Raw genomic sequence first — 14,323 nt, 5'->3', positions numbered from 1 at the left:
GACATATGCTACTCAGCTTGTCTGCCAACACACTGTCCACTCCCGGCAAGTAGGTAGCCCTGAGGTACATCAAATGGGAGAGAGCTTCTGCCCGTATCTGTGCAGCTTCCTGACCCAGAAGGAAGGAGCCCATGCCTCCCTGTTTGTTGATGTACCACATGGCCACCTGGTTGTCCGTCTGGATCAGGATAATTTGATTTGAGAGGCGATCCTGAAATGCCCGGAGAGCATATCTGATTGCTCGAAGCTCCAGGAAATTTATTTGGTGTTTGGCTTCCTCTGGAGACCAAGATCCTTGTATCTGCAGATTGGCCACATGGACCCCCCAGCCGAGGTTGGAAGCATCGGTGGTAAGTTAATTGAGGGTCTGGAGCCTGAAAGGGCAAGCAAGGAGATTGATCTGATTTTTCCACCAGGCAAGAGACTGACGGAGTGAGTCGGTTACGTGGGTAATGGTCGACAAGGGCTGAATGCTTTGAGTCCATTGTGACCATAGAGTCCACTGCATGACTATTGGCCAAATGGGCCATTGGTGTGACCTGAACTGAGGACGCCATGTGTCCCAGAAGGATGAGAAAGTGGCGTGCAGTCGCAGAGTGCTGAGACTGCAGCTGGGGTGCAAGAGACACGAGAGAGAGCTCGCTCTCGAGGCAGAAAAGCCTTTGCCTGCAAGGTGTCCAAGTCTGCCCCAATGAACGACAAGGTTTGAGATGGGACTAAGTAGGATTTGTCGAGTTTACGAGAAATGCTAATGAAATTAAGAGTGTGTAAAGTTAGATTGAGGGATGACAGAGCAGCTTGCTGAGTAGGAGCCCTGATTAACCAATCGTCTAGATAGGGGTAGACGTGAACACCTTGAGTCCTGAGGAAGGCTGCAAGTACTATGAGGCATTTTGTGAAGACTTGTGGCGCAGACGCTAGGCCGAATGGAAGCACTCTGTACTGATAGTGCTTGGGGCCTACTAGAAACCTCAGGTATTTGCGATGAGATGGGGTTATCGCAATATGAGTGTATGCGTCCTGGAGGTCCAGAGAGCAGAGCCAGTCTCCGCTTTGTAGAAGAGGAAGAAGTGAGCCTAAGGTTACCATCTTGAACTTCTCTTGCTGGAGGTACTTGAGGGCCCGAAGGTCCAGAATAGGACGAACACCTCCCGATTTTTTGGGGATTAGAAAGTACCGGGACTAGAAACCTAGGCCATGCTGAGAGTAGGGTACGGGTTCTATTGCCTTGGACTGGAGGAGGGAGACCTCCTGATCCAGAAGGATGGAGTGATCGGATGTTCTCCACTTCGGTAGAGGTGGGGAGTCCGGTGGCACAGAGAGAAAGTTCAGATGGCAACCCTGAGCAATTATCGCTGGTACGCACTAGTCCGAGGTGACTGAGTGCCAAATGTTGAAGTGGCACAATAGACTTCCCACTGGTATGTGAGGCAATAGAAGCTGGCTGCTGCTCTCTAGCTAGAAGTCAAAAACCTGAAGCAGGACCTGGTTGAGGAGCTGCTTGCGGTTTTTGTTTCAGTGTCTGACGAGACTGGGCTTTTTGAAAAGGTCTCGTGGCACGTGATCTGGTTGGTGGTGGTGGGTACACTTTTTCGGGCAAAGAATGACTTCTTAGAGTCCTTGTGGAAGGGCTGTTTTGAAGAGTAGTCAGAAGGCATCAGAGAGCTGTCTTAGAGTCTCGTGATGGTCCTTGGGCTCCGGCACAGTCCATTGAATCTGTTCGCCAAACAGATTATCTCCTACACAGGGTAGGTCAGATAACCTGTCTTGTACCTCAGGGCGAAGATCGGAAGACTTGAGCCAGGCCCATCTCCTTGCCAAAATAGCAGCTGCAGATACCCTAGTAGCAGTGTCAAAGATATCGTAAGATGATCTGATCTCATACTCGCCTGCCTCAAAACCCTTGTTTACTAGGGTTTGGAGCTGATCCTGAAATTGCTGAGGCAGGGAGTCTGTGAAATCTTGTATCTGCTTAAAAATGACCCTATTATATTGGGTCATATAGAGCTGATAAACGGCAATTCGGGAGATGAGCATTGATCCTTGGAAGACACGGCGACCAATGGCATCTAGAAACTTCTGTTCCTTGCCAGGGGGAAAAGAAGTGTGAGGCTTTGATCTCTGCTCTTTACTGTGCAGATTCTACCACTACAGATTGGTGATCCAATTGAGGTTTCTGAAAACCCGGAGCTGACTGCACCAAATAGGTAGTGTCAGCTTTTCTGTGGACTGGAGCAATGGAGCCAGGATGTTGCCAGTTCTTGAGGAGATCCAGAAGAACCTGGTGGATAGGGATGGAGGTTATTTCCTTGGGAGCATCCAGAAATTGGAGCAATTCCATCATCTGATGTCTATCATCCTGTTCAGTCTGTAATTGGAAGGGAATCAATTCAGACATTTCCTTCACAAAATTTATAAAGGAAAGGTCCTCTGGAGGAGAACGCTTTCTACTTTCAGTGGGTGAAGGTGGTGAAGGCAAATTATCTGTGTCTGGGGAGGAATTATCAGTCCAGGTATCATAGGGATCAGCACCTGCCCCTCTAGGAACTAGAGGGGGACGGGGTGGTAGGATACCAGAGGGTCCTGGTCTAGGCTCCGAAGGAATCTGAGGAATAATTGGAGGCACCGATTAAGGCATCAAAGACACCGGCATCGATAGATGGCTCGGTGGCGCCGACTGTCGTATCGGCACCGATGGTTGGACCGGTGGCGTAGATGTATCGGCACTGATGGCTGAGGCAGAACTCCTGATGGAGGGACGCAGAACGGTGTTTCTCCTCCCCATGACAGAGTAAGCGGGGAGGGCACCGGGTCCATTGGTGGAAAAGCGGCAATGAGCGCTTCCATACTGGAGAGCAGCGGTGCCAACACTGCCGGAATCAGGTCCGTGGTCGGTTCCACAATCGATACCGGTGTCGGAGGAACCTGGAGTCATTGCATCACCTTCTCAATGGCCTCCTGAACCATCTGGTCGAGTTCTTCTTGGAGACCTGGAGCAAGCAGCCCTGGCTCTGGAACAGAAGGAGGCAGAGGCAAAGCTGGAGGGACCACTGTTAAAGGCAGAGTCGCAGCTCCCAATACCCTGTCGGGTGAGGGTTGCCTGGGTGACCCGGTCGCTGAAAAAGTCTGTGTCTTTTTTGGACGGGGTTTCTTCGACGGCAGCTCGGACCATGGCGAGGTCGATGATTTCGCTCCCTCGATGGTGCGAGACTTTCAATGTCTATGTTTGTCGCTACGATCCCTCGGTCCTGAGGGGGAATAGAGGGTATCGAAGGCCGAGATGTTGTCGATGCCGGACGGTCACCAGCCGGTGGTCGATGCTGTCACGAAGTTGACGCAGCCGGTTCAGATGACGTCGATGCAACGGACGGAGTCGGGGTTTTAGCACGGAAGACAAGTTCCATCTTCTCCATTCTGGCCTTGCGACCTTTTGGTGTCATTAGGGCACATTTGGTGCAGGTCATGACATCGTGCTCTTGTCCACGACACATTACACAGACTTTATGAGGATCTGTGATGGACATGGTGCGATTACAGTCCGGGCACAGACGGAACCCCGACGCCATGGCAAAAAATTGAGCCATGGTATGGTCAACGGCCAGTAGGCCGCGAGGACCAAACTCGACGGACAAGCAGGATGGTAGTCCTTGCAAGGACTACCATCCTGCTTGTCCTGTGAGAAAGTATTTTAAAGGATCACACCCATCAAAAAAAACCAAAACTGGTTTGGAAAGAATTTCAATGACCTAAACAGATTAAAAACTGATCTGGCAGAGGAAATTTGAGTGGGCCATCAGGTCAGGAGGAGGATCACAAATCCACAGTTAAACCATAATACAATATTTTTTATTTTAATTTTCTAAAGATGACATACACTTACAAAAAACCAGCATTCACTTTATTTAAAGGATATATTAGTTTGTCCTTATTACCAATTAGGAAAGGCTTCCACAAATATACTTACCTCGATAAAAGAATCGATATGCAGCATCAGAGCTTGAGTTCTACTGATGATAAACTGATTGACACACGCAACAGCATGAGACCTAAAAAAAAAAAAAAAGTTTGATCTGAAATTTATGTTTAACTGGTCTGAATTAAAATTATGTTGTCCATTTGCAACTGAACAATTGTCTTGTGATTTAAGATGCTTGAGCATAACGTTCTTTAAACATAGCCTGTATGAAAAACAAACCTGGTTTCCCTAAAAAGCTACACTCAAATTATAAACACCGATTTTCCTTGTTATTTCACAATGATAACTACCCAAAGCAACTAGGGAATTTTACTGTATGCTCAACAATTATTAAACCTTGCACAATCTTATATTGTTTAAATTATTTTATTTCATGTTTCAAAATTTTTTTCATTGAATAAATATACTAATTGTGACTCATACATACTTCCTTTGTTCATTCATACTTCATTCACACCATCTATACACATCCCCCTATAAATACCCCACATTCCCCTAAATCTCAATTAAAATACTTCCATCTTTTTCATTTTTTTTTTTTTTTTTAACTAATATCAAAGCCCCCTGTTGATGTGCAAAACAAGAATTTTTTTCTTGAACAGTCCCGTATATATCAAACCTCCTTCTCATGCAAGGATCCAAATTTCTTTCTATGTGAATGTTCCAACTCTTCTTCAAATGTCCATGTTCCTCTCAGAGAGGACCACCTGACCCTGAAGCTTGTGGCTGAACCGTAGACATGCTAATCTGACTGCCCGGGCTTCCAGGCGGTTTGCGTTTTAGGATGCCTCTTCTTTGGTCCAACGCCCCTGGGTCGCCAGTTCCCGACAGTGAGCTCCCCACCCCTGGAGCCTCGCGTCTGTTATGAGAACTAGCCAGTCCGGAGGGGAGAGGCTTACACCCTTGCTCAGGTGAGCTTCCTGCAGCCACCACTGAAGCCAAGAACATACTTCCATCGGTAGGTGGAGACGAACTGAATAATCCTTGGACAGCAGGTTTACCCTGCTAATAGCAAGGAACATTGGAGTGGATGCATGTGTGCTCTCGCCCACGGTACTTCTCCAGGGTCAACGCCATCAAACAGAGGATCTCAAGATTGATACGCCTCAGGGTGTGGAGCTTTTTTGTCAACCAGCGCACTTGGCACATCATCTTCCTTATCCTTGAGGGAGGGAGGAAGACCTTGTCCTGTTTGGTGTTGAACCAGACACTCAGATACTCTTAAGGACTAGGAGGGCTTGAGACTGCTCTTCATGTTCTCGACCCAACCAAGCTCCTGAAGTAGGGACATCACCCTATTGGTCACCTGGAGACTCTCTAATGACTTCACCCAGATCAACCGGTCGTCCAATTATGGGTGCACCAAGATTCCTTCTTTCCTCAGTGCCACTGCCACGACAACCATAATTTTGGAAAATGTTCTGGGAGCGATGGCCAGGCCGAAAGGCAATGCCCAGTACCACAAAGCGTAGAAACACTGGTTGTCTTGTCGGAATGGAATATAAAAGGTAGGCCTCCGAGACGTCCAGGGAGGTTAAGAACTCTCCTGGTCGTACAGCCATTATGACAGAGCGCAGGGTTTCCATGCGGAAATGAATTACTCGTAGATGATGGTTTATGCTCTTGAGGTCCAGGATGGGGTGAAAGGAACCCTCCCTTTTTGGTTACGATGAAATAGATGTAATAACATCCCGTATTTTCCTGGGGTATAGGTACTGGAATTACAGCCCTCAAATTGAGGAGTCTTATCAAGGTAGATTCTACTGCCAACTTCTTGTGCTGGGAGTGGCATGGAGACATCATGAATATGTCCTGAGGGATACTGTGAAACTCCAGCGCGTATCCTTCTTGTATGATATCCAGTACCCATTTGTCCAACATGATCTCAACCCATCGATGGTAGAAAAAGAAAAGATAGTCTACCCCCTACCTCCTTGTCCTGTGGATGGGTCGACAAAACTTCACTGGGAAGTTTGGGCCAAACCTGAGCCCAAATCAGCCCCTCTTTTTTGTTGTTGACTCCAAAAAGGACTGGGACCTTCCCAAGGACAGAGATATCTGAAATGAGTTCTTGTAGGGTTAAAGCGCTGGGAGCCCCTGGCCCAACCCCTCATAAGCGAGAGGCGCTGCGACCTGGAATTTCACCCCACTTACTGGCCAGCTTTTCCAATTTGCTTTTGAATAGGCGGGATCCTTAAAGGGCATCGTTGTGAGGTTTGCCTTAGAGGTCACGTCCACTGACTAATTTTGTAACCATAGCTGTCTCTTGGCCACTACCACTGAGGCCACTCCTCTGACAGAGATACGGACTAGGTCAGAGCCCGCGTCCACTAAAACGGCCGCAGCAGGCTCCAAAGCCTCTATGGAATGCGCCCAAGTTATCTGCCTCTCGAGAGAGAAGCAGGCACAAGCGAGCCACCAGGGCACAACAGGAAGCAATCTGTAGTGTCATTGCTGTCGCGTCAGAAGCTTGTTTAGGGCTGGACTCCAACCACCTATCATGCGCATCCTTTAAGGCCACTCTTTCCTCTACTGGGTTAGTTGTTCACTTCAAAACCAGCACAGACCAGGGCATCCACCTTGAGAAATCTGGGTATGTGAGAAAGCATGGGAGTAAGAAGCCTGGTGTTGTGGGTGTGTGTGTGATAAAGCATGGGAGTGAGAAGCCTGATTATGTGAGAGAGCATGGGAGTGGGAAGCCTGGGTGTGCATGCATGAGCGAGAGACTGGTTGGTAAGGTGACTGTGTGTGAGAGAAAGACTGGTGGGTGTGAATGTGAGAGAACGAATGTGATTCAGGGAATGAGAAGCCTGTGCACGTGGAGAGCGAGCATGGAAATGAGAGACGTGTGTGTGTGTGTGTGTGTGTGTGTGTGTAACAGAGAGAAAGTGATTATGGGAATGAGAAGCCTGTGCATGTGAAGAGAGTGAGCATGGGAGTGAGAAACCTGGGTGTGTCAGAGACACAGCATGGGAGTGAGAAGCCTGTATATCTGAAAGAGAACATGGGAGTGGGAAGCCTGTGTGTGTGTATGCATGAGAGATCAGGTGACTGGTGTGTGTGTATGCATGAGAGAGATCAGGTGACTGGTGTGTGTGTGTGTCTGAGAGAGAAAGAAAGTGATTATGGGAATGAGAAGCCTGTGCATGTGGAGAGAACAAGCATGGGAGTGAGAGACTGGTGAGTGTGTGTGTGTGTGAGACAGAGAAAGTGATTATGAGAGTGAGAAGCCCGTATATGTAAGTAGAACTCAGGAGTGGGAAGCCTATGTGTGTGTATGGCATGAGAGAAACTGTTCAGGAAGGTGACTGGTGTGTGTGTCAAAGACTGTTTGGGAGATGATTGGTGTGTGAGAGACAGAAACTGTCATGGGGGCATGACTGGTATGGTGTGTGTGTGAGAGACATGGAACTAAGGAAGAGGACCATGAGTACAGCTTAGCCTCTTCTGCTGCTTCTGCTGTGTGCTATGGCCTGCATGGAAGAGGAGTAGGAGAGCTGCTGAAGGGGGTAAGTAAAGGTGGCTTTTTAAGTTTATTTTTCTTGATTGACTGCAATTTTAATTATTTAATATTATGTGATGTGTCTGCTTTTTTTGAAATATTTTATTGGTATTTGGAGAATTTTTAATAGTTTTTATGAGTTTTTAATTGTTGGATGTTATTCTGTTCATAGCTGTTTTGAAACATTTATTCTGCTTATTAGTATAGTTTTACAATTATTTCTGTGTGGGGATCTATAGCTGCTTGCTAGTTCTGTTTTCCTAATAAGAGGTGTATTCGTTTTTAGGGCCTGATTTAATATTTGTAGTGTTGCCTTTTCATATATAGGGTTGCTCCTGTTTGAGTGTATTCCATAATACAGGTGTAACTGTGTGCGGATTAGTTTATGTGCATTACTACAGATCCTGGGAGTATGTTAGGTCGGTTCTGTGTCTGTTACCGAGATGAGATATTTTACTAGCATGTAAGCGTTTTATCAGTCTTATTTGTTGTGTTTTCTCAAGAGGACATGCATTGGTGGTAAACTGCTGTCTTTTCATAAGTAGGGCTATTGAGCCTGGAAGTAGAAGGAGTTTGAGTTGCTGTTACTGCGATGACACCAGAACCAGAATATCTTTTTTGTAGGGTGAGTTGTATGGGGAATGTCATAATTTTGCTTTACATCCATTATTGTGGGTCAGGGGGGTTCCCGTGGATGCAAACTGTACTTTTACATCTAGCCCCTTGACGATCATGGGTCAGTGCATGTGAGAACCATCTGTCAGGTGTGTCCCGACAGAAAAAAGGTTGAGAACCACTGATCTAGAGGGTACAGAGCTTCCAATGCCAGACCTCCTTTAAAACTGGTTTCCAGGGCGACCCATTCCAGGTCAATCAGCTCCTAGATGGCTTCCAGCATCGGAAAACAACAAGAAGTTTTCCGTAGAGACACCAGGATAGAATTATTCTTTGGTTCTATCATAGGGTCCTTGCCAGGAACTCCCAGAGTCTTCAGGGTCTGGGAAACCAGGGCCAATAATTCATCTCTATGGAAAAAAAGCCATATCATGGTCTGATATGGCTCCAAGCCTAGAGGGATTTACCTATCCTTCAATGAATCTGCATCTCCTTCATTATCTGTGGAGTCTGGGTCCCTGTCAGGCATACCCCTGGTGAGTAGAGGCATGTCTTGAGGCCTGCTGATAGGGCTGGGAGAGAGAGGCATTCCCGGCTGGGGTTTGGTCCGGACAGGGGCAGGAGAGACAGACTGCACCTGTACAAATCTTGAAGGCCTTGAAAAAAATTCCACCCAAGAAAAGGCAGAGTCCATTCCTAGCCCAGGAGGAACTGGGGTAGGTGCAGCTCAATTTCCCTCTCTCATGGTAGACCCAGCCCCAGGATTACTCAGATCTGGGGTTCTACCAGATAAGATAGTGGCTGACATCTTCTGAATGGGAGCAGCCAGGCTTGGAAAAGTTCTTTGAGTCCAACCCTTCCTCGGCCTCCTCACAGTGCTGACATAGGTAGGACTCCAGGTCAGACTGTGTAGACCTAATATGGCGGGCAGCAAAATGTGTTGCTTATGCTTCTTTGCTGCCGGAGCCATAATAAAACTGTAACCGTGTGCTCTGCCAGCTAGCACCTGAAATAAAGTGCGCACAAATCCTGTACCAATGTGCTTAAGTAGAAGCGCATGTATGTGCGAAGTTAGGTGCACAGCGTGTGCACAGAGCCGGCATGCACCGCGCATACTGACAGTCTACGGGGGCAATGGAGACGCAAAAAAGCGTGCGCAAGATGGCGCCACTATGCCTACCACGTGGTGTGCCCACCGAGCCTGAAGCAGGGCCTAGCCCACTGGGAGGCGCTCAACCTGCTCGGAAGCCCCCTTTCCTTACCCCAGTGGGATCGGTAATGTTGTCTGTACGGCATGCTGAGCAAGGAGACTGGAGAAAGAACCAAAGCCCCTCCACATCTCTGAATCGGAATGAGTCCTTTTCTCTCTACTTACTCTACTTGCTCAGCGCTTACTGGCTGAGTACAGAGACTGTCTCCAGCTGCAGGGGGAGAGGGCTTTGGTTTACTGCATCTGCTGCCTTTCAGCTGCTGCAGCAGAAAAGTCCACGCCGGGAACCAGCTACCAGACCAAGGCACACCTCTAAGGGATCTCGGAAATCGTCCCAGGAATTTGACTGGGGGCGGGACCTTTTGGTATCACCGCCGGAGAGCAGGGCTCAATCTTTCTCCTATTTAAAGGTACAATTTCTTCTTCTAACGAGTACTGCAATCCCAATAAGGAAAGCACGTCCTCATCTGCTAGGAGACGGAGAGATACTAAAGGGCTGAGGTCGCTGCAGGGGTATATCTAAAGTGACATCAGCTTTGACACCTGACTGCATCTCCATCTGCTAGCAGGGGAGCATATAACTCATTGGTCCTGAGTCCACCTGGATAAAGCTAGAAATTATAATTTTTTTCACAAAGTTAATGGTTAAAATGAAACCATCAGAAAGTTTGGTGGTATGTGTGAAAGAGTTGTCATCTCAGATGAAAACCATAACACCACAAGTTTGCCATATTAGGTCAGATCAAAAGGTCCATCAAGCTCAGTATTCTGTTTCCAATAGTGGACAAGTACTTGGCAGGATCCCAAAAAGGTCAGATTCCCTGCTGCTTATCACAGGTAAAAGCAATGGATTTCCCCAAGTCCACCTTAAAGGTTTATACTCTTCCTCCAGGAGCTTGTCAAACTTTTTTTAAACCAAGCTATACCAACAAGTTTTACTACATTCCCCAGTAATAAATTCCAGAGTTTAAATTATGCATTGAATAAAAAAAAATAATTTTCTATTTGTCTTAAATTACCTGGCAACTTCATTGCATGTCCCCTAGTACTGTACTTTTTACAAGAGGAAATAGATTCATGTTTACCAATTCTACTCCACTCACATTTTATAGACTTCTATCGTATCTCCCCTCAGCAGTCGTCTCTAAACTGAAGAGCCCAAACTTCTTTAGCCTTTCCTCCTAGGTGACTGGTTCTATCCCCTTTATCATTTTGGTCATCCTTATCTGTACTTTTCTAATTCTATATCTTTTTTGAAATGTGGTGACGAGAACTGCAAACAAAATTCAAAGTGCAATTGTACCATAAAGCAATACAGAAGCATGATGATTGTTTTATTCTCCATTCCTTTACTAATAATTCCTAGCATTCTATTTGCTTTCTTGGCTACTGCCACAGACTGAGCAGAGAATTTCAACATATTCACTATGACACCTAAATCTTTTTCCTGGGTGGTGACACCCAATGAGCAATCTTGCATTGTGTAGCTATAGTTTGGTTTACTCCTCCCTATGTGCATCACTTTGCACTTGTCCATATTAAATGCCATTTACCATTTCTATGTCTAGTCTCCCAGTCTTGAAAGGCCATTTTGCAATTTTTCACAATCCTCTTGTGATTTAACTTTGAATAACTTTGTATCATTTCACTCGTTTCCATCTCTAGGTCCCAGTGAAAATCCCTGGGAAACTCCATGATTTACCTTTTTCCATTTAATCCTATTCTCTCTCTACCAGTTCTCAGTCCAGAACAGAGCACTTCTATCTTATGACTTTTTAACTTCAAGTCTCATGTGGTACTTTTTCAAATGTTTTCTGAAAATCCAGACACACTATATATCAGCTGGCTCACCAATCCACATTTATTCATGCCTTCAAAAGAAAACCAAAAAAGTGGACTGGTGAGGCAAGAATTCCCTTGGCTAAATCCATGTTGGTTTTGGCCCATTAAACTATGACTATTTGAAACTATCATAAAAAACAAAATTACTGAACAATCATTTTTCCTAGCAATGAAGTTAGGCTCATCACTAAGAACAAGAATTACATTAGCCAGACAGATGGCCCTGAATTTCTGAGTCAGTCTATAAGGGCCTTCTGTTAATGCAATAAAATTCTCAATAGGTTTTCCTGTGATGGAGGCTTTATGCTGAGCTATTTCGAGCAATCTTCAGAATTCAATGTCTCTCTAGTGTTGTCTGAAGATTCCCCATGCCCCATTTTTATTTATTTATAATTTTTATATACTGACATTCTTACATTAAAATGCAAATCATACCGGTTTACATAAAACAGAAAAAGCAGGAAAAAGTATTTCCATAGTCAAATGCAGAGAAAATTTATAATAAAATTGTTAATGCATAAAGTAGGAACTTGAAAAAAGGTTACTTAACAGAAAATGTAAAAGAAAAAATATTAAATGAAGCACAAAGTTGCACGAAGGGTGCACAAAAGGGAGAGCCCCTTTGTTGCGCGGCGCCTGATGGTGAGGCGCTTTTCAACCGCCGCCGGAGCTCACAGTGATGTCGGGGGAGGGGCGTGGTCACATCGCAGTCACCCATTTCCCCTCACCTCCTGATGATAGTTCCGTTTCTTTTTTTATTATTTAAGATGGTGTTCACTTCTTGCGGGGGCCCAGGATGGAGGGTGGCCTCCCCGCTCGCCGACACCTGATGGTGAGGCGCTTTTCATTTTTCTGATATATTTTTAAATTTGATATCAGGACTGTATAACTGACCATCTTTCTCCCAAAATGTTTCTGAAATATTTACCACATAAGACGAGAAAGGGAGGTTTGGCTTTATAGAATTAAAAAAAAAAATCTGTTGGGTTATGGAAAATTTTTAATAAAATAAATTAAAAACGATTTGTGCATGAAATATATAAAATTGGTACCAGTGGGGTTTTAAACTACCTTACATCTTCCTCAGTATATATCAAAGCAAAGAATTAATTTAATATCTGTTATGGCACAGTCCTCGCTTTGTGCACCTTTTACCCCTCTATCATCTAATGTCCAACAGACTCCCTTGCAGCTTTTTGCATCAAATGAACCTGAATTGTTTATTATGACTATTTCCACAACAAGCTTCTTTCAAAGTTTTCTGCCTTTGCCTTCCTTACCAATGGTTTGCATTTAACTTGCCAGTGCTTATGCGGTTTCTTGTTTTCTTCATTCAGATCCCTTTCCATTTTTTTTTTTAAAGATGTTCCTTTGGCTAGAAAAGCCTCCCATTCTTCACCTTTTAACAATGCTGACAGTCATTTGGCCTTCCTTCCAGGTTTGTTTTTTAATATGTGGGATGCCATTTGATCTCATTTTATAAGAAGGTATTTTTAAACACCACCCACGACTGAAGTAAACTCTTAGCCTTTCAGTTTTTTCCTAGGTATTTACCTCATTTTATTAGTCTTTCTTTTGAAAGTTAAATGCTATTGCTGTAGATTTCCTTAGTGTCCTCCCTTCAGTTAAGTCAAATTTGATCACAATTGCCAAGTGGCCCCAACACTACTTCACCTCGCACCAAGTCATATGCTTCACTAAGGATCAGGTCTAAATTATCTTTACCTCCTTAGCATGTCCTGATGTAACATTCTCCTGGTCAATACTGGATTAACAAACTACAGATTATTACTGTGCTGCTAATTTTGTTAGCATTTTTTTTCATTCTGGCCAGGTGGACAATAGTACATCCCCACTGCTATTCTATTCCTCTTCTCACATGGAATTTCTATCCATAAAGATTCTATAGTGCATTTTGTTGCCTGCAGACCTTTTACCCTGTTTGACTATGCCCTCTAACATAGTTCCACCCTCCACCAATTTGTTCCATTCTATCATTGTAATATAATTTGTTCTCTAATATCAGTGTCCCATTGGTTATCCTCCCTTCCACCCGGTTTCTGAGATGCCAATTATAACTACTTCATTCAATGCTATACATTCTAACTCTCCCATCATTTATTTATTTTTATATTTTACTTTCTAGCATTTCTAGAAAGACTTTTTCATTTGCATTAATTACCTGCTTAACAGTTGACAGGGGTTATTTGTAATCTTTCTGCTCTGTCTTATCTCTACTTAAAGGCATCTGGGCTCCTTTAGCATTTATTGCAACCTATCAAGATGCCCTAACTTCCCTGATTTGTTAATATCCTACAAAGATACATTCCAGACTATGTCCTACTGAGCAACTTGGCTTTCCCCTATCTAGTTTAAATGCTGCTCTCTCCTTTTAAAAAAAGTTAGTGCCAGCAGCCTGGTTCCACTCTGGGTTACCATGGAGCCCATCCTGTCTGAATAGGCTCCTCCTTTCCCCATTTGCTAACAAACCTAAAAGCCTCTTCCATGCACCATTGTCTCATCCACACAGTGAACTCTGGAGCTTGGCTTGCCTCTGGGGTCCTCAACATTGAATGGGAAGTATTTCTGAGAATGTAATCCTGGAAGTTCTGGATTTCAATTTCCTACCTAAGAGCCTAAATTTAGCCTCCAGAACCTCCCTGCTGAACCTTCCTAAATCACTGGTATTGCACCGGGCAAGCAAGTTGCACCCATTAGCTACTTAGCAATTTAGTTGCCTAATGATTGTATCATCCACTACAATGGCCATCGTAACCCTGATCCCTGGAGACACATCCTCAGTGAGACGATAAAGCATCACCTGGAAGGCAGGTCCTAGCTACAGGATAACTTCCTGCCACACCAAGGTGATGGCCTTCTGCCAGGTGACCTTGCTCCTCCAAAGCAGCACAAGGACTGCTAGACTGGAGTTGGGACCACTGTCACCCCTGAAGGTCTCCTCTATGTATATCTGTCTCATCTCCTTCAGATCTTCCACTCTGGCCTCCAGAGATCAGATGGGTTTGGATAGCGAGGAGCTCTTTGCACCAAGTGCACACATACAGCATTTCACCAAGATATACATTCATATATATGTGTCGCTCGATACAAGAACTGGACAGCTCCCATCTTGCTGCTGGGCTTCTGTCTGCATCTTAATTTGTTGAGTTGATAAAGT

General features: G+C 45.0%; 1 protein-coding gene across 1 annotated transcript in view; it reads right to left on the bottom strand.

The window, feature by feature from the left end:
• The window catches only part of TNPO1 (transportin 1), a 685,264-nt gene that overhangs the window by 474,552 nt on the left and 196,389 nt on the right, over positions 1-14,323 (bottom strand). The window contains 1 exon segment of the mRNA XM_029574697.1: positions 3,965-4,046. Within this exon segment, the coding sequence (XP_029430557.1) occupies positions 3,965-4,046 (82 nt within the window).

This window comes from Rhinatrema bivittatum, chromosome 1 (genome assembly GCF_901001135.1).
Source record: "Rhinatrema bivittatum chromosome 1, aRhiBiv1.1, whole genome shotgun sequence".
NCBI lineage: Eukaryota > Metazoa > Chordata > Amphibia > Gymnophiona > Rhinatrematidae > Rhinatrema > Rhinatrema bivittatum.
The sequence above is the reverse complement of the archived record's forward strand: the minus strand, read 5'-3'. Positions and strand labels throughout refer to the sequence as shown.